Source organism: Myotis daubentonii, chromosome 6 (genome assembly GCF_963259705.1).
Source record: "Myotis daubentonii chromosome 6, mMyoDau2.1, whole genome shotgun sequence".
NCBI classification, from domain to species: Eukaryota; Metazoa; Chordata; class Mammalia; order Chiroptera; family Vespertilionidae; genus Myotis; species Myotis daubentonii.
Genome location: NC_081845.1, coordinates 14,955,063 through 14,974,033, shown reverse-complemented (window position 1 = coordinate 14,974,033; position 18,971 = coordinate 14,955,063). Strand labels below are relative to the sequence as shown.

At 36.1% G+C, this 18,971-nt stretch overlaps 1 protein-coding gene across 4 annotated transcripts in view; it reads right to left on the bottom strand.

Annotated features, from left to right (window-relative positions):
- The window catches only part of HSF2 (heat shock transcription factor 2), a 41,932-nt gene that overhangs the window by 20,694 nt on the left and 2,267 nt on the right, over nt 1-18,971 (bottom strand). For all 4 annotated transcript variants that reach the window (XM_059700217.1, XM_059700216.1, XM_059700214.1 and 1 more), the window contains exons 2-6: nt 7,283-7,391; nt 6,999-7,126; nt 6,025-6,149; nt 4,196-4,271; nt 56-117 (exon numbers count right to left, since the gene is read on the bottom strand). In XM_059700217.1, coding sequence (XP_059556200.1) covers nt 56-117; nt 4,196-4,271; nt 6,025-6,149; nt 6,999-7,126; nt 7,283-7,391 — 500 coding nt within the window. The remainder of the gene's footprint in view (nt 1-55; nt 118-4,195; nt 4,272-6,024; nt 6,150-6,998; nt 7,127-7,282; nt 7,392-18,971) is intronic.

The following is an 18,971-nucleotide window of genomic DNA, read 5'->3' as shown; positions in this document are numbered from 1 at the left end:
AATTTTTTGTTGTCCATGTAAGTGTAGGTCAAAATATTTTATCATAAAATCTTACCTTTTACGTTTTAAACTCACAAGCTGGTTATTCTGAACCAATGTAACAATAAACTGGACAATCTAAAAGGAAAATATAAATATAAATTTTTTCCATCATAGACTCCTAGTTCTTTAGTCCACATTACACGTCTTACAAAATTAATTCATATATTGCATGTCCTCTATTCCAAGTCACATAATTTCTCCTATATTAGCACATTTGAAATTTGGATGTATCTTAAAATTGGTATAGAAGAATAACCTGCGATAGATAAAGCTGCTACTACCTAGGATAGGAATGCCTAACCCACCCATCAACCCATCCATTTACATATCCAATATTCAGTTATTTGTTTTGGTGATACTTATCAAGCATGCCTGAATACAGATCCCAACTTTTAAAATTCTTTCAAGAATATTATGATGCAAAAATAAAACAAACAAAAACAACAATTGGTGTTTGACAGGCAACATTTTTCTTACATCAGGTAATATAATTAGAAGTAAAAAATAAATTGCTAACTCTTTGCCACTAAATTGCTTACTCAAAAGAAAAATAGATCATAAAATGTTCAAGTTAGAAAGCTTATTGGCTGATTCTAGAAAAACTGTTGAGGCACTAAGTGCGATTACATTTGGAAGAAAACTATTAAACAGAGAAAGATATGCCACATTCCTTCATACTCTATGACAGTATTTCTTTTTTTTAAAAAATGTATTTTATTGATTTTTTACAGAGAGGAAGGGAGAGAGATAGAGAGTTAGAAACATCGATGAGAGAGAAACATCGATCAGCTGCCTCCTGCACACTCCCCACTGGGGATATGCCCACAACTAAGGTACATGCCCTTGACTGGAATCGAACCTGGGATCCTTGAGTCTGCAGGCCAACGCTCTATCCACTGAGCCAAACCGGTTTGGGCTATGACAGTATTTCTTAATGGAGCAGCAGCATTGCATGCAAATTCTTAGCCCAACTCTAAAATTGCTAAAATTTTAAATTCTGAGGAGGCAGCCCAGCTCCAGATGGTACAAATGTGAATGAGAACCATATATGGTATTCCTTGAAATTATACTGTAACTTCCTAAAGGAGCTAAAAAAGTGAGTATCACATGGAGAATGAAAAACAGTATAGAGGCTAAGAATAAAGAAAAAGGGGACTGGGGGACAATATAGACTCTGTGCAGAAAAGTTTCTTGTAAGCTTTGTGAAATGTAATTTCATGATTAAAATAAAGAATTGTTAAATAAAAAAACCTATTGTATATCTTTAATATGTGTACTCCCCAAAAGAAGTTACTAAATAGTTTGCCTTACAAATCAATATGAGCTTTTTCATGGAAAAGAAATATAAACATTTCATTTTATTTTTAATAATTTATTAAATTTATTGGGGTGACATTGGTTAATAAAATTATATAGGTTTCAGGGGTACAATTCTTTAATAAATAAGCTGTACTACTATATTGTGTGTTCACCACCCCAAGTCAAGTTTCCTTCCACCACCATAGCTAACCCTCTTTTCCCTCTGATAATCTCCATACAGTTGTCTGTCTAGGGAGGTTTGGTTTTTTCCTTATTTTCTTTATTTCCTTAATCACTTCAAAATATAAATTTTTAAACTGAAGAGTCAGACATTAGAGTATATGAAAACATTAGCCACTAAATTGCTTACTCAAAGAAAATGCTGAGAGCTGACAAAAATACATTTATGCTTAAAGATATCTTTGAAATCATTCAACTTCAATTATTTTTTTTTTCATTTATAAAAAGTGTCATGGGAAAATTATAGAAACATTAGTAATTGAATTTATAAGAACATGAATCACTGGCTAAATTTCTTCTGAAATTTGTTCTACATCTCAGTTCTTTTTACACTTGTGCCATCTCACTGCACATGTAGTACATGTTAGATGCCTGATCTTCTTTATAACCTGAAGAAGATGAGGCATCTAACATACACCACATCTGACTTCTGCACCTGACAAGTCCTATAACAGGTAACTCACATACACTATTTTCAATTGATCTAAGGCCAAAAGTAAATTGCAGAATTAAAAAACAATTCCAGGAATAGAGGAAAAAATGGTTGCCTATCATCATGCATTATATAAACTCCCTAACCTCCAACAAAACACATAGATTCAAACTCAAATCTGAGCAGACAGAATGTAAGCTTTCATGAAAAATTGAAATGTTATATAAATATTTTACAAACTATTCTTGCCATAAGGGGAAAAAACAACAAATTACAGAATATTTTAAGTTAATATTTAAGCAAAATATTGTTTTCTGAAAAATGAGGAACAGATTTTTAAAATAAAGTAACAGGTTAAGGTACATTATCATTTTAAATCAGGTATTCTTAACAGGACTGCATGTTGAAATTAGCTATGGAAAGTTTTAAAAATATATGTAACTTGGACTCAGAACTGAATTTTACATTCAAACTTCACTTGCATAATAATTAAAAAAAAAAAAAAGCTATTTTGACCATAGGCCAAAGGTTACACTACCATTCATCAATTTTCTAAGCCTGTTCCACTAGATTCAAATCCTGTCAGTCATAATGCTATTTTTAGCTAAAGACCTCTGAACATGGACAAGCTAAAGTTGGACATCCATAGTGCTGTTGAGGAGGCAGGAGAGGCTCCCACCACCACCGCTGTACTGGCAGCCATCAGCCTGGCTTGTGGCTAAGCAAAGCTCCCCCATGTGGGAGTGCACTGACCACCAGAGGGCAGCTCCTGCATTGAGTGTCTGCCCCCTGGTGGTCAGTGTGTGTCATAGTGACCAGTCATTCCCAGTCTTTCTGCTGTTAGGGTCAGTTTGCATATTACCCTTTTACTATATAGGATAGAGGCCTGGTGCATGGGTGGGGGCCGGCTGCTTTGCCCTGAAGGGTGTCCCGGATCAGGGTGGGGGTCCCCACTGGGGTGCCTGGCCAGCCTGGATGAGGGGATGATGGCTGTTTGCAGGTGGTCACACCCCCTTCAGGGTAGGGGTCCCCACTGGGATGCCTGGCCAGTCTGGGTGAGGGGCTGAGGGCTGTTTTCAGGCTGGCAGGTGACTGAAGCTCCCAACCTCTCCTTTTTTTCTTTTTCTATTCTGGGATTTATTTACCTTCTATGGCTGTCACTGGAACTGAGAGCCGGCTTTAGCTCTGAGGCTCGGCTCCAGCTCTGAGACCTCGGCTGCTGAAAGCAGGTATCTGGGTTTGTTTGGCTTCTATAATTGAAACACTGCTGCAGCTCCAGCTCTGTGGACCGGCTGGCTGAAAGCAGGTTTCTGGGGTTTGTTTAGCTTCTATAATTGCAACATTGTTTTTTAGAGTGCAGCTCAGAGGCCGGCAGCGGCAGGCGGGGAACCTTGGCTTCCTCCATCACTGGAGCAAGCAAGCCTCCTGTTCGCTTCAGCTGCCTGGCTGCCGGCCGCTATCTTGGTTGGCAGTTAATTTGCATATCGCCCTGATTAGCCAATGGGAAGCGTGTTGGAGGTACGGTTAATTACCATGTTTGTCTATTATTAGATAGGATGAAAGATGGTATGAATAGATTAAATCACAAGGATACAATGCAACAAAGAGACTCAGTTCCTCCACCAATTTTTAGCTCAAATACTAAAATATAGGATTTATTTTACAACATTATATTAACTGCTTTTCTGCAAAGACTAATGATGACATACATTGATAACTCATTTTTTTGAACTCATAATTTGTTAGACTGATTTAAAAATACTGTTTATCTTCTGTACCTGTATCTATGCCTTTAAGTAAAAAAAATAGTAAAAACAAATGAACAAAAAACCCCCATATAATAAGGCTTTGTTTTTTTATATTAAAAACTGTGTAAAAAATATGCAGTGTATTAATTATGCATCTAAGAATAAAATATTCTAAAGTGTGCTATCAGGCAAAAGCCTCTTTATTAAAAGTTAATGACATATTAACTGGGAGTAAGAAATTACTATATTTAGCTAATATTTTTATTAAAAAGAATATTAACACTTGGCCTAATTTGTTTGATTTCTAATTTTACTTCTAGCTGTGCAACTAATATAAAAGAAACTAAAATCAACCACGGACTATTCAATAGGGTATTCACAAATGGTGCTTATTAAAACACACGCAATTAAGATCATGAGGAAAAAAGCTTACCTTTCGAATAACTTGTTGCTGTTGTGCATGTTTTGCTCGTAATTCTGACACCTCCTTCCAAAGGGACTCATTCTCACTATGTTATCATTTATTTAAAAACAAAAAAATAAAAATTCAGTCAGAAAGCCAGGCCCGAATATATTTAATTAAGCATACCAGGGAATACCATAGACATAAAGAACTAGCTGATGGTTGCTAAGGGGGGAGGGGTGGGGGGGTGGATTAAAAGGCATGGGAATAACAAATTTTTAAAAATTAAAAATAAAGATTTAAAAAATACCAGAGAATTTAAGTAGCTTTTATATATTTTTATGAGACTAGAAAATTTTTGGTTCAATTATATAGATGACAATTATCTTGACACAAATCTAGAATCATTCCTTCATAACGGTAGTAGCTTCTACTCATGACACTATATTCACAAAAACTTAAGACTCATGCCTCCATCCATATAGTAGTAGGCAATTTATTCCTCTGACAATCTGGTTCATTATTTCTTGTTTAAGCTAACCTTTCAACTATGGCTACCAAGTGAATTCAGTACTTGTGCTTAGGAAACAATTTTTAAAGGGAAGTGATATTTACCTAGCACTTAATATGCTCCAGGCACTATGATAAGCATTTTATATGTACTAATCATTTAAACTTCTCTCAAATCCATCAGGAAGGGAATTATTATCTCTATTTTATAGATTAGGACACTGAGACTCAGAGAATTGAGAAGACTTGCCCAAGATCACACAGATTTACTAAGGGTTAAAGTTGAACTAAAGTCTATCAGACTCTAAAACTATCTATCTTAAGACCTGTCTCAAAAACAAGCATATGAAAACACTAAAAAGTATGTCTTTGAAAAGCATATTCAACTATATGACAAACCAATTAACTGGACCAGGAATAATACTTTCTTTTCCTTCATTCAACATTTATTGAAATTGCAGTGCTATTGAATGTTAGCAGCAATAACGCTGAGAAGACATAAAAGATAATCCACCTATTACATGTTTAATATTCATTCTTTTGTTAATTTCCACAAAAGCTATCTTCCTCAATCCAAACTATTACAAAAAGAACTATATTTACAAATAAGGGGTATCAAAAATGAGACTTTCTTACAAAAAAAAATTAGACTTTTTCTGACTTATGTCCTTTCCCCCCTATTTTTTATGTCCTACTTTTTCCTAAGAGACAGATCACACAGAAAAGTTTTTAAAAAGAGGGAATAGGTAGCACATGTAGTACTTTGTGTGTCCTCATGTGTGTGATCATATAAAAGCTAACTTAGCCCTGGCTGGTGTGGTTCAGTTGGTTGAGTGCCATCCTGTGCACCGCAAGATCACCAGTTCCATTCCTGGTCAGGGCACATGCCCAGGTTGCAGGTTCAGTCCCTAGTTGGGGTGCATGCAGGAGGCAACCAACTGATATTCCTCTTTTACATCAACGTTTTTCTCTCTCTCTCCCTTCCTCTCTAAAATTAATAAAGATGTATTTTTTAAAAAGAAAAGAAAAAAAAAGCTAACCTATGTAGAATCGTATTTCCTACACTAATTTAAAAATCTACTCTTTCACCAAATGCAGCATGTGCGTAATACTGTTTCGAATGCTCAGGTTTTTTATCCTTTCGACCACCATCATGAAGATACAATATTGGGGCAAAGTCTATGGCTACCTATTAAAAATAAAGGGAACCAATACTTACAGAAAAATGATCTTCGACCTTGGCTTCAACAACATGATCTAAAAGTACTTAAAGCACTAACCTCCAATTCCCAACACACAACAAACACACCAACCCCGTAATAGAATTATATTTGGAAATAATACTTTACCTTTTTAACTCAGAAAGCCTGGACTCAATAGTCTCTTGTTTTATTTGAACCTTCTGAGCACTACTTATAATTTTTGTTAAATCTTCCTGACGAATTTTATTTTCTTCTGGTTTTGAAGATGAAACCTTTCAAAAAGCAAATTTAGGTTATCAAACAAATGCCATGACTGTAATTCAAAGCTTCCCTATTAAAAAGGTTCTTATAGCGTGTTCAGGAAGTAATCCAGTTCCAAAACGACCAGGATAAGATTCTAGGGAGAGAATACACTTCATAGCTCAGAGAGAGGATAAAGAATAATCAGTCTATTTTTTTTAAATGTGGGTAAGTTTCCAGTTTCCACAAGCAGGAACACCTTAAGGGCTTTCCCCCTACCCCCTTTCATTTCCTTCTGTCAAACTCCCTGTAATTTCCCCAAGCCTCTTTATTATCACATTCCATGTCTAATTAAATTTATGCAGAAGTAGCTTGTTAGGCCATTTTCTTTCATGGCCCATTGCCCTTTTACCTCTCTATCCTCCCACCCCATTTTCTGGATTTGGTAAAATATCTTATTTCAGTAAAAAATTCATTAAAAAGTGTACTGTTAAATGCCTACTATATACAAGAGACTCATTCTGGGCATTCAAATTCAGAAGTGAACTACATAAAAAGCCCTCCATGGAATTTACATTCTAGCAGGAGCTTACATTTTTTTAAGCTAAATTAAAAGGAGTGAGCTATCCCAATATGAATGACTCCTCATCCTCAGTCAGCATGCAAACATTTTCCTTCCCTTTTAAGGTGTTTGAGCACTCAGTACAATTCAGCACCAGGGAGAAAAAATAGGGGGAAATAATTAAAACTTTATTAGTCTAAGTCATCCTAACAAAGAACACCAGTGTATTTCTATACATTCTGTTTCAACACTGAAATAAGTCTCAGCCAAGTATATGACATGGTAATGCCCTAATTAAATCATGTTAACAATAGCCCACCTTCCTTTTAATGTTCTCCAACAAGTCATCCTGGCCTTGTTTGAAGTAAGGATGCTGAAATTCAACAGGACCATCTCGTTCCTGCTTTACAATTCCAGAGTCAATATGTACTACTTTACGGAAACCATCTGAAAAAGATTCAAAATTCAGATGACTAAAACAGAGAAGCCAAAATTTAATGGTGCTTCTATGCAGTATATTTCCTCTTTATCATTCTAATAGGAAAAAATTGTTTAATCAGTGGCTGATGACAGTACTCCAAATAAACTGCTGTCCATACTCACACATATTCAGTTGCCTCACAAAGCTTGCCATGTTATTGTGCTTGAAGTATTTGGGAAGTATTTCTTTCGCAAACCGTTGTTCATCCAAAACCAGAAAACTTTGACCATTCTGAAAAAATAAAAAAGTCAAATAGTTAAGGTCCTCTGACATGAGATTGTATATAAGAACCCCCAAACTAGGCAATCCTTTTATGATAACTTCAGACCAACAATTTATAACTGTTAATGGCAACAGAAACAAACTCCAATTAAGTGCCAAACTGTAATTAAGCTTTTGATGCCAACTTCAAAAGCTCAGGCCCAGCCGGTGTGGCTCAGTGGCTGAGCATAGACCTATGAATCAGGAGATCACAGTTCGATTCCTGGTCAGGACATATGCCCAAGTTGTGGGCTCGATCCCCAGTGTGGGGTGGGGTGGGGTGTGCAGGATGCAGACAATCAGTGATTTTCTCTCATCATTGATGTTTCTACATTTCTCCCTCTCCCTTCCTCTCTGAAACAAAAAACAAAACAAAACAAAAGCTCAGGAGTATGTCTCAACCCAAAACCTGCATCATGCTCTATAGTGAAATATTAGAAAAATTCCCATTAAATCAGAAACAAGAAAAATAAACACAATATGTATATAGCATAATTATTTAATATTGTTTTAATGCCAACAAAATTGGACAAAAAAAAGACAAAATCTGAGAAAAGTACTCTTATTTTTGCAAGCATAATTGTACAAAGGTACCAACTGAAAAACTATGAGAGTTTAGTAAAGTACCTGGTTACTAATTAATACTTAGTCACTAGTGTTTTTTCATACTAAAAAATAAACAACTTGAAACTTACTAGAATACAATAATCAAAACAGCATGGTACTAGCACAAAGACAGACAGACCAAGAGAATAGAATAGAGAGCCCAGAAATAAATTCTCGCATATACAGTCAAAGGATTTTTATAAGGGTGCCAAGACCATTTAATAAGGAAAGGACAGTCTTTTTAACAAATGATGTTGGGAAAACTGGGTACTCACATGCAAAAGAATGAAGTCTGAACCCTTATCTTACATCATATACAAAAATTAACTCAAGTGGATGAAAGACCTAAATTTATAAAAATCTTAGAAGAAACCATAGAGGCTTCATGACATGGATTTGGCAGTGATTTCTTGGATAACACCAAATCACTGGCAACAAAAGCAAAAATAAACTAATGAAGCTACCTCAGAATAAACACTTTTGTGTAAAAAACACTATCAAGAGTGTGGAAAGGAAACCCACAGAATCAGAGATATTTGGAAATTATATACCTTATAAGGAGTTAATATTCCCAATATAAAAAAAAAAACCCGACAACTCAACAATGGCAAAAACAACCAACCTGATTAGAAATGGGCAAAGGACTTGAATATTTTTCCAAAGAAGATATATAAATGGCAATAAACACATGAAAAGATGCCTAACATCACTAATCATTATGGAAATGAAAACCAAAACCACAATATACTACCTTAATAGTCAATAGAATGGCCATTATTAAAACACACACATGGGAGGGAGGGCACAGAAAATAAGTATTGGTAAGGATGTAGAGAAATTGGAATTCCTGTGCATTGTTGGTGAAAATGTAAATTAGTGCAGTCACTGTGGAAAACAGTAGGGTGGTTTCTCAAAAATTAAACGCAGAATTACCATGCAATTCCCTTTCTATGTATATACCCAAAAGAGTTGAGATCAGGGACTCGAAAGGATATTTGTACACCCATGTTCATTGCAGCATTATTTACAGTAGACAAAAAGTGGAAGCAATCCAAATGTCCATTGGCAGGTAAATGGATAAAGAAAATGTGGTGTGTGTGTGTGTGTGTGTGTGTGTACACACACACACACAATAGAATATTATTTAGCCTTAAAGAGGAAGGGAGCTGAGATATGCTACAATATAGATAAACCTTGAAGACATTATGCTAAAATAAACTAGCCACAAAGGGACAAATACTGTATGATTCCACATATATGAGGTATTTAGAATAGTCAAATTAATAGATACAGTAGTTAGTAAGCTAGGAGGAAGGAGGGAATTGAAAGTTATTGTCTATTGAGTACGAAGTTTTAGTTTGGGAAGATGAAAAACATTCTGGACATGGATGGTAGTGATGGCTGCATAACAATATGAATGTACTTAATGGCACTGAACTATATACCTAAAAATGGTTAAAATGATAAGCCTTGGCTGGGTGGCTCGGTTGGTTGGAGCATGGTCCCATATACCAAAAGGTTACAGGTTCAATTCCTAGGTTATGGGTGTGATCCCTGAATGGGGTGTGTATGGGAAACAACTGGCAACCAATTGATGTTTCTCTCACATGGATATCTGTCTGTCTCTCTGTCTCTCTCTCTCCCTCAAAAATCAATAAAAACATATCCTTGGATAAGAATTAAAAAAATGATTAAAATGGTTAATTTATGTTATGTATATTTTATCACAACCACAATTAAAACATCAACACTAATAAAAGAGAAAAATGGTAATTGGCGTACGAGCTACCCTTTTCATTGGCTAATCAGGGCTATATGCAAATTAACTGCCAACTAAGATTGGCAGTTAACTGCCAACTAAGATTGGCGGTTAACTGCCAACAAGATGGCGGTTAATTTGCATATGTAGGCACAATGCAGGGAGGTGAAAGGGAAAGCAGGAAGAAGCCCCCTGCCACTGACAGTGATCGGAAACCCAGGAGGGAGCTAAGAGCTGGGGGAATCAGGTGCCTTTTCCGCCCTGGCCAGTGATAGCAGGAAGTAGGGGTGGAGCCAGCGATGGGAGCTGGGCACGGTCAAAGCTGGCAGTCCCGGGAGCTAGGGGTCCCTTGCCTGGGCCTAAAGCGAAGCCCACGATTGTGGGGCCGCTGCAGCTGCGGGTCCCCGCTGCCCGGGCTGGACGCCTCGGCCAGAGGCATCAGGCCTGGGTAAGGGGCCGATCCTGCGATTGGAGGGTGATGGGGGTCAACGCCTGAGGGCTCCCAGTATGTGAGAGGGGGCAGGCTGGGCTGAGGGACACTCCCCCCCCTACACACACCCAGTGCACGAATTTTGTGCACCGGGCCCCTAGTAAATGGAATAAGAGATTCCAACAATAGAAAAGTATCTAAAAATAAAATTTAAAAATATACAAGACCTTTCAGAAAATATTAAACTACTGAGGGACAAATACACGGTTGTAAAACGGTTAATTCTGCCTAAATTAACCAATACATTAAATTCTCTCTCATTTGAAAAAAAACAACAACGATTTTTGGAGGCACGGTGAAGAGCTGCTAACACAAGGAAATATTAAGTACTGAAGTTCATTTGTAAAAATAATTATTTAACAATAGGTAAGAAAATACTAAAAACAATTGGGAGAGACGTGTTAATCCTATCCCATACAGATGGTAGAATCATGGTGTTTACAAAACCATGGTGTTTCTTTAGTTTGGTACTAAAGAAAGGAGAGACTAGAGAAGACAGAAGAAGCAAATCTGTCTGAGAATTTAAACGATAAGTAAGTTAGCATTCAAAGCAGGGGATAAAATCAAGAGGGGAAAGGATTAATAAACTCTCCATGTGGAAGGAAAAAAACAAAAACTGTCTGCAACCTCACTTTTTACAACCAAGTTTTTGGAAGCATTACATACATAATAAACCCAGAAGCAATACAGGTAAAAAGTAGTAAGTTTATTCATGGAGACTGCTACTGGCCTACCTTATTTCCAAATTCCTTTACTTTTTACATTTATTTTTGTATCTTTCAAAACTAAAATTGTATATAGTTAAGGTGTAGAATACAATGATTTGATATATATACATACACAGTGAAATAACTACTAGTCAAGCTAATTAACATATCATCTACATCAAACTGAAAAGCCTCTGCATAGCAAAGGAATCAACAAAATGAAATAACCTAACAAAATAAGAGAAGATATTTGCAATAATTTATCTGGTAAGAGATTAAGATCCAAAATATATAAGGAGAGCATACAAGTCAACAGTGAAAAACAAACAAAAAACATGACAACAAACCACCACCAACACAATTAAAAAATGGGCAAAGGATATGAATAGACATATTTCCCAAAATGACATACAATTTGCTAACAGGTATATAAAAAGGTGTTGAACATCACTAAACATCAGGAACATCAAATCAAAACCAATGTGGTATCACCTCATGCCTGTGAGCATGGCTAATTATAAAAAAATAAAAGACAATGGGCTGGCAAGAATGTGGAGGAAAGTGAACCCTTGTATACTGTTGGTGGGGGGTATATACTGGTATAGCCATTACGGGAAACAGTATGAAATTTCCTAAAAAAATAATAATAAAAATAGAACTGCCATATGATCCAGCAACCCCTCTTCTGAGTATATACACAAAGGAAATGGAATCAGTATCTCAAAGAGGTATCAGTGCTCCCATGTTCACTGCAACACTATTCACAGTAGCCAAGATACAGAAGCATCCTGTGTCCATCCATTGGAAAAATGAATTAAAAAGTTGTGATATATATATCTATAGTAATACAAGCGTAATATGCTAATTAGATCGGACATCCTTCCAGACGACCTTCCGGATGAAGCCGGGGCTGCAAGAGAAGCCCAAGTCCCGGGTGCCTGCAGGTAGTCTAAAGGAAGTCCAGGTCCCGGGTGCCAGAGGGAAGCTGGTGCTGGCAGCCAGGGGAAAGAAGGCCTACTCTTGCACGAATTTCATGCATCGGGCCTCTAGTAAGTATCTAAGTATATAAATGTATGTGATATATATAAAAAATGTTCCACAATGTCACATTATATACCTTAAAAAAAAGAAAGAGATCCTGGCATATGCAACAACATAGATGATCCTCTGTTTTCTTACTAACTGAAATACAATTTTGTTTGATGCTGAAACTACATTTCTCAGTCCCCTTACAAGAAGAGATGGCCAAATAACATACCTGACAAAATAAAAGCAGAATATATTCAGTGAGGCTTTCAGAAAAGCTTCTAAAAGGGGAGAGATTCAAACTATCTAATCCCTATATCCCATATCCCTGCTTGGAACTTGTATTCCAGCAAACCCCTGAAGTAGAGGAACAAGTACGGCTGAAAAAAAAAGGGTGACTGGGCATCTTCAGATGTAAGAGAAAAATACACTTTTTGTTACACTACTCTTGTTTGGATTTCTATTACTGTGTCTAAACGTAACTGATAATAAAATTATTAAAATAGATTAAATAAAGTTGAAAGACTATTAACATATTTTTTAAATTTATGATGAAAAATTAACTGCACTGATTAAAAATTTCTAACAAATGAAAAATCCAATGTGAATTTTAGGGAGACTTTCATTTATAATTGAATATACAGCAAAACAAATAATTTTCACTTATTAGATTGGCAAAATTTAAAAAGTTTGATAACTAGTGTTGGTTATCAGGTAATAATTTATAAATTCATACATCCCCTCATTTTCAAAGGACTTCCCCTTTACTTTAATTCCTTCTCAATCTACCCACCCCATTTGTCTTTTCCTTCACTGCAAAATTTAACAAACGAATACTTTGAAGTCTCTTTCTGCAATTCAGGACCATCTACTAACTTTCACTAAAAATTGGTTTCTGTTTCTCTCACTCCACTAAAACCATTTTTTCTAAAATGTCAAATGACAAATTCAATGCCCTCTTTTCAATCCTGATCTTCCTACACCTCTCTGAGTCATTTCATTTGGCATTACTGACAATCTCTTCCTCTCTACTTTTGGCTTTGAAACTCTATACATTATTGACTTTTATTTCTTACATTTCCTTTCAACTGCCTTCCACCTACCAAGATGTAGTGTGTTTTTTGGTTTCTATCCTTGACCAATTCATCTATTACACTCTTCCCTTGGCAATCTCATCCACACCGGTGTATCTAATTACAGACTTTATTATGTGTGATGATTATCACATCTACGCCTCTGCCCTGGATCGTCTCAAATTTCACACTTGGATTTTCTATTGTCAACATTTTTACTAATGCTCTTTAACTCATTATATTCTCACCCTACTGTCTATTTCAAACCTATCTTCCTACTCTCCCGAAGTCAACTTTTTCCTGTATCCCCAATACTGGCATGCCATTCTCCCCTTAAAGTTACCCAATTAAGTTTGACATCAACAACAACAACAAAAATTAAAAACTCTCAATTGTAATAGCTAGTACTTAATAACAAGAACTATTTAAAATGTTCCCTTTAAAAATATTCCCTTTAAAAAATAAGAAAAAGGGATCCTATGATCACTGCTTCTAGTTGACACTCTTACTGAGGTTTTAACCACTGCAAAAGAAAACAAATTGCAGGTATACGGTTCTAAAAGAAAGAACAAAATTGTCATTTACAAATGTTATGGATGTACACTTAAAAGAACCCAAGACAGTAAAATGATTACCTCACTGGTGTATTATCAACATACAAATGGTACTTGTATTTCTCATTACCAGCAACACTTAGAAATATATTTTTAACTAAAGGATACCCGGGAAGAAAGCTAACAAAGATGTGCAAGACCTAATTGCAAAAAAATTATGAAACTTTATTAAATAATAAGATGAATTTAGAAATGTGCCTTGTTCATGGGAATATATATTTTTTCCTAATCTGATTTATAGTTTCAATGCAATTACAATAAAAACCCCAATAGGTTTACTTTTAAAAACAGAACTTGATTTTAAAACATATATGAAGATCAAAGACAAACAATAGTTAAGGCACTCTTGAAGAATAAGTTGCCCTCCCAAAAGCAAGACTTTTTATAAAGCTATGGTAATTAAGACATGTGATAAGGGATGTGGTATGTCATTGATGGAACAGAATAAATAACCTAGAAACAAAACCACAATATATAATTTTGCTATAAGACAGAGGTAGCAACACATATCACTGGGGAAAGAAGAAACTATTCAATAAAGGGGCTAGGACAACAAAATATTTATATTAAAAATAATGAACTGGATCCTTCATAGGACACAAAAATCAATTCAAAGTGATTAAGATATGAAATGTAAACCTTTAAAACTTTCAGAAGAAAAGGAGATGGAAACGTATTTTTCTTTCTTTGGAGGAGGTAAGAGAACATATCCTGAAGGAAAAAAAGCATAAACCTCAAAATAGACTATATATTAAGCAATACTAAAAATTAAGAACTTCTGCTCATCAAAAGAATGTAAAAAGAGAAGCCACAAACTGAAAAAAGATATAGGCAGCACATATATTCAAAAAATAAATATACAGACTATACAAGGAATTCCTACAAATAGTAAGATAAACCACCCAATAGAAAAATGATCAAATATTTCATAGAATAGGAAACATAAATTGTTAATAAATATGAAGAAGTGTTTGAATTTATTAGTAATCGGGGAATTATAAATTAAGACCTCAAAGCTCCAAACTCCACCCTGAATACCAGTCTTACATCCAAACATCCTATTCAACATTTCCACGTGAAATGTCTTGGAGTGCAGAAGTCATTATTCAGGTTCTTCAGAAATATTTGTCCTTCCTAACACTGCAGGTCCCCATCTCATTTAAAATTAGATGTGGCCATCCCTGGCTGGGTGGCTCAGTTGGTTGGAGTATCATCCTGTACACCAAAAGGTAGAGGGTTAGATTCCGTCAGAGCACATATCTAGGTTGCAGGTACGATCCCTGGTCCAGGTGTGTAAGGCAGGCAACCGATGGATATTTCTCTCTCTCTCTCCATCCTTCCCTTCCTCTCTCTCTAAAAAACAATAAAAACATATCCCAGGGTGATAATTTTTTTAAAAAATTAGGTGTTGCCATATGAATATGAAAATGTAAGCAAAATAAAATAATTCTCAATTATTACTAGTGATCCATCTACAATCCAAAGTTAATATGGCCCCACCTGCATTTCTCCAAATCTTCCCACATCTCAGCAAATGGTACCATTATTCATCCTGTTGTTCAGACCAAATCTAATTCTTCTGTCCCTCCTCCAATTCCAGCCAATTTATCAATAAGTTATGCAGATTTGCCTTCAAAGTAGTTATCAAATCTACTCACCACTTTCACTGCTACTACCCTAGTCTCAGCCACACTATATTCTACACCGTAGTGGAAAACTGTGATCATCTTCTACTTAGTTCCCTCATTCCAATCTTCTCACCACACCCATCAGGCCTTATACCATCTGCTCCCACCTCCCTTTCTGACCCCACATTCTCTAAGGATACTCTAATCACCTGGGCCTTTTCCAATCACATGAAAATGCCACGTTCAAGGCCTTTACATGTGCCATTCCCCTTTGGTCCATCCTTTCTAATCATTCAAGTCTTGGCTCAAAAGTCAACTGCTCAGAGGAGCTTTCCTTATTACTCTACCTAAAATACCCACAAATCTGTCATTTACATGCTAGTTATCAATTTATTGCTCCAAATTAATTCTTCAATGTCTGCCCTGCAAACTTGGAACTGGGTCCCATAAGTATCTTTCTTTTTCTAGCTGGCATGGTATTAAGCTTTGTCAATGGAAGATACCAGAGAGATATTAGAAGAGGAGAGGATTCTTCTTCCTGATGCCCTGTCCTTAACAGGCTCCTTCAGGGCAGCAGCTTCCCTTGACTCTCTCTCTTCCTTGGAACATTTCAAATTCGAGTATCTCTAACATGACATCTCCCCATGAACAGCTTTCTAGGATACTCTAGACCAGTGGTTCTCAACCTGTGGGTCGCGACCCCTTCGGGGTGGAACGACCCTTTCACAGGGGTCGCCTAAGACCGTTGGAAAACATATATAATTACATATTGTTTTTGTGATTAATCACTATGCTTTAATTATGTTCAATTTGTAACAATGAAAATACATCCAGCATATCAGATATTTACATTACAATTAATAACAGTAGCAAAATTAGTTATGAAGTAGCAATGAAAATAATTCTATAGTTGGGGTCACCACAACATGAGGAACTGTATTAAAGGGTCATGGCATTAGGAAGGTTGAGAACCACTGCTCTAGACCAAAGGCTGATAAACATTTTCTTGAAGGGTTAGATAATAAATATTTTAAACTTGTAGATCATAGGGTCATAACTCTACCCTTGTAGCAAGAAAGCAACTACATAGACACTATGTAATAAACTAAGCATGGCTAAATCCAATTAAACTTTATTTGCAAAACAGATAGCTGTCTCGTGGCCATAGTTTGCCAACCTCTACCCTAGAAGTTATATTTCCCGGCAAGTTCTGAAGGATGAATTTCCAGTAAGTTCCACCAGGGTGGCACCAGTAACTTCTTTGCCATTCAGTGAGAAATGGTCAGAACTCTCTCTAACAAGGCCAGGATCTTAGACTTGGGGAGAGGACTCTTACTTTGGCACTCTGTTAGCCCTAGCAATGGTGGCTGCTTCTTATAACTGTTACTCCTATATTTTAGAGTTTCCTTTACTCCAATTCACCTAATATAGTTAGCAATTCTATTTAACTTTTCATGTTAAAAAACTGCATTGACTTCTGTCTCCTAACTGGACCCTAAATTGATAAACTCTCTTTTGAACCTGCTTTATTTTCTTTATGGTGCTTACACTAACTATATTATATTATTTGTGTTTGCTTACTTGTTAATTACCAGTGCCCTTCGCTAGAATGTAAGCTCTATGAAGGTAGACATTCTGTTCAACACTGAATAAATTTCTAATATTAGCACACTATCTGGCTATAAGAGATTCACAATAAATATTTGTGAGTAACTGAATAAATAAAGTTGTGGTCACAGTAGAGCAAATTTTATTTTTAGAATTTCAACTCTTGGATTATATCAAATGCAGAGATGAATGCCTCGTGGTTATTTCTGCTCTCTCACACACACAACCGTCATTCACTCATATCATTCTTGGTCTCCACTTATGGTATTCCTGCAGTCTCCACTCTAAAATTAGTAAATAACCTCTCTGAGTGCAAACATTCCACCTTACACACTTTGTGTAAGACCTGTGAGGCTCAAGCAATACAACCCAGGACTCACCTTACACACTTTACAAGGGGAAGAAAGCCATTACTGAATGCAATGGGAGAAATGGGTAGCTTTTCTTTAGGCCTCATCCATAAATGTGGACAAACTTCTGAAGAATAGTAATAGTTGTTACTGCTCAAATTGGTCCTCTTAAAGACATCTAAAAATTCTTACTGATAATCTAAATACTTCAGCCCCCTTATTTTAAAACATTTTTCAGAATAGAAACTTGCAATGTTCTTTTAAAAACAGTCTACAACTTCTTAACATTCAACAACTATTCCTTCTGAGTCTTGAGTTCATTCTCCTGTGCATAAACAAACTAAAAACAAACAAACAAACAAACAAAACACTTCTCAATGAATGTTTCAACTTTTCTGTAAGCCCATCTAGGATGGCTTTCTGCCACTTTTGTGGCCTTTCTTGTTTTCAGTAGGGAATACTGTAATAACCCAATTGTTGCTGAGAAGTTCAAAATGATATCAAAACATGGGGAGGTTTAAGGGCCTACAGAACAAACTCAACCAAGACAGCTAGAGAATACTGGACAAATTCTGTTTTTGCACTCTTTCCCTCCTATTTCCTGATTTGTCACCGCTGATTTGAGAGGGACAGGGAAGTACAGAATGCCAAAGGGGCACATGGATAGGGGTCAGGGGAAATCACTTCTTGGTCTTCTCAAGCAATCTGAAGAACAGAGACAAAGGTAATAACACTGGCAAAACAACTTTCCAGTTTTCTCTTTTTATACTGCTTCACTTCAACATAAACAAGTGTCAATAGCAGTAATGGCGTTTCCCACAATCAATGGCAAGAACTTCCATTCAACTTCCAGTCTCAACTCTGAGGATCAAGTCTCCTCAGTTGCTTGCAAGCTAAACCTGTGTCCTCTGTTTAGGACTCCTTTACAATTGAAACAGCTTTAGGTTGTCCAATATTACTACCTGTCCTGATTCAGCAAGACTACCTACATACCAAGGCCAAAATAGCTACATAAAGTTCCTGTAACTGAAAGAACAAAATAAAGTAAAAAGAAACATCCATGGGGAGAAAGTGGGGAAAATAAAACATACGCAATGTGTTTTAAGGACACTCTGGATCTAATAGCGAAGTTAGATAAGTCTTTAGGAATATTAAGCCAAGCTTTTCAAACTATAGTTTGAATGAGTTTTCTTCCCTTGCCTTACACTCAAGCTAGAGGAGTAAATTATTTTCCACTAGTGGAAAAAGAAAAACACTGCATTAAAATTACCTTTTGAAAACATCTGCTGCTTCTAAAGGTCTTAATATGATTTTCACTGTAATAGTATAAATGCTAAATTACCTTGACAAAAGTTCAGCCAAACAAGTTTGAGGGAAACCAGAAACAACCTTTTTAAAATAGCAACTTCTAAAAGATGAGAGTAACTTGTTTTTTTCCATCTAACATCATTGTTTAATTAAAGTTCTACCTTGCACTGTCACTGCTTTTGGAAAAATCTGTGGCAGAGTGAGACAGCTCCCTAAGCCACTACCCTGTAGCCCTAGACAACATTAATCCAGAATTGTCCACCGACTTGTGAAAGGGTAACACTGGGGTAACTAAATACTGTGCTAATCTATATTAAGTGTAGTGATGTTGCTGAAACACTGACCTTGAAGGTCAGAAATCTATGTCAGATTCTCACATCA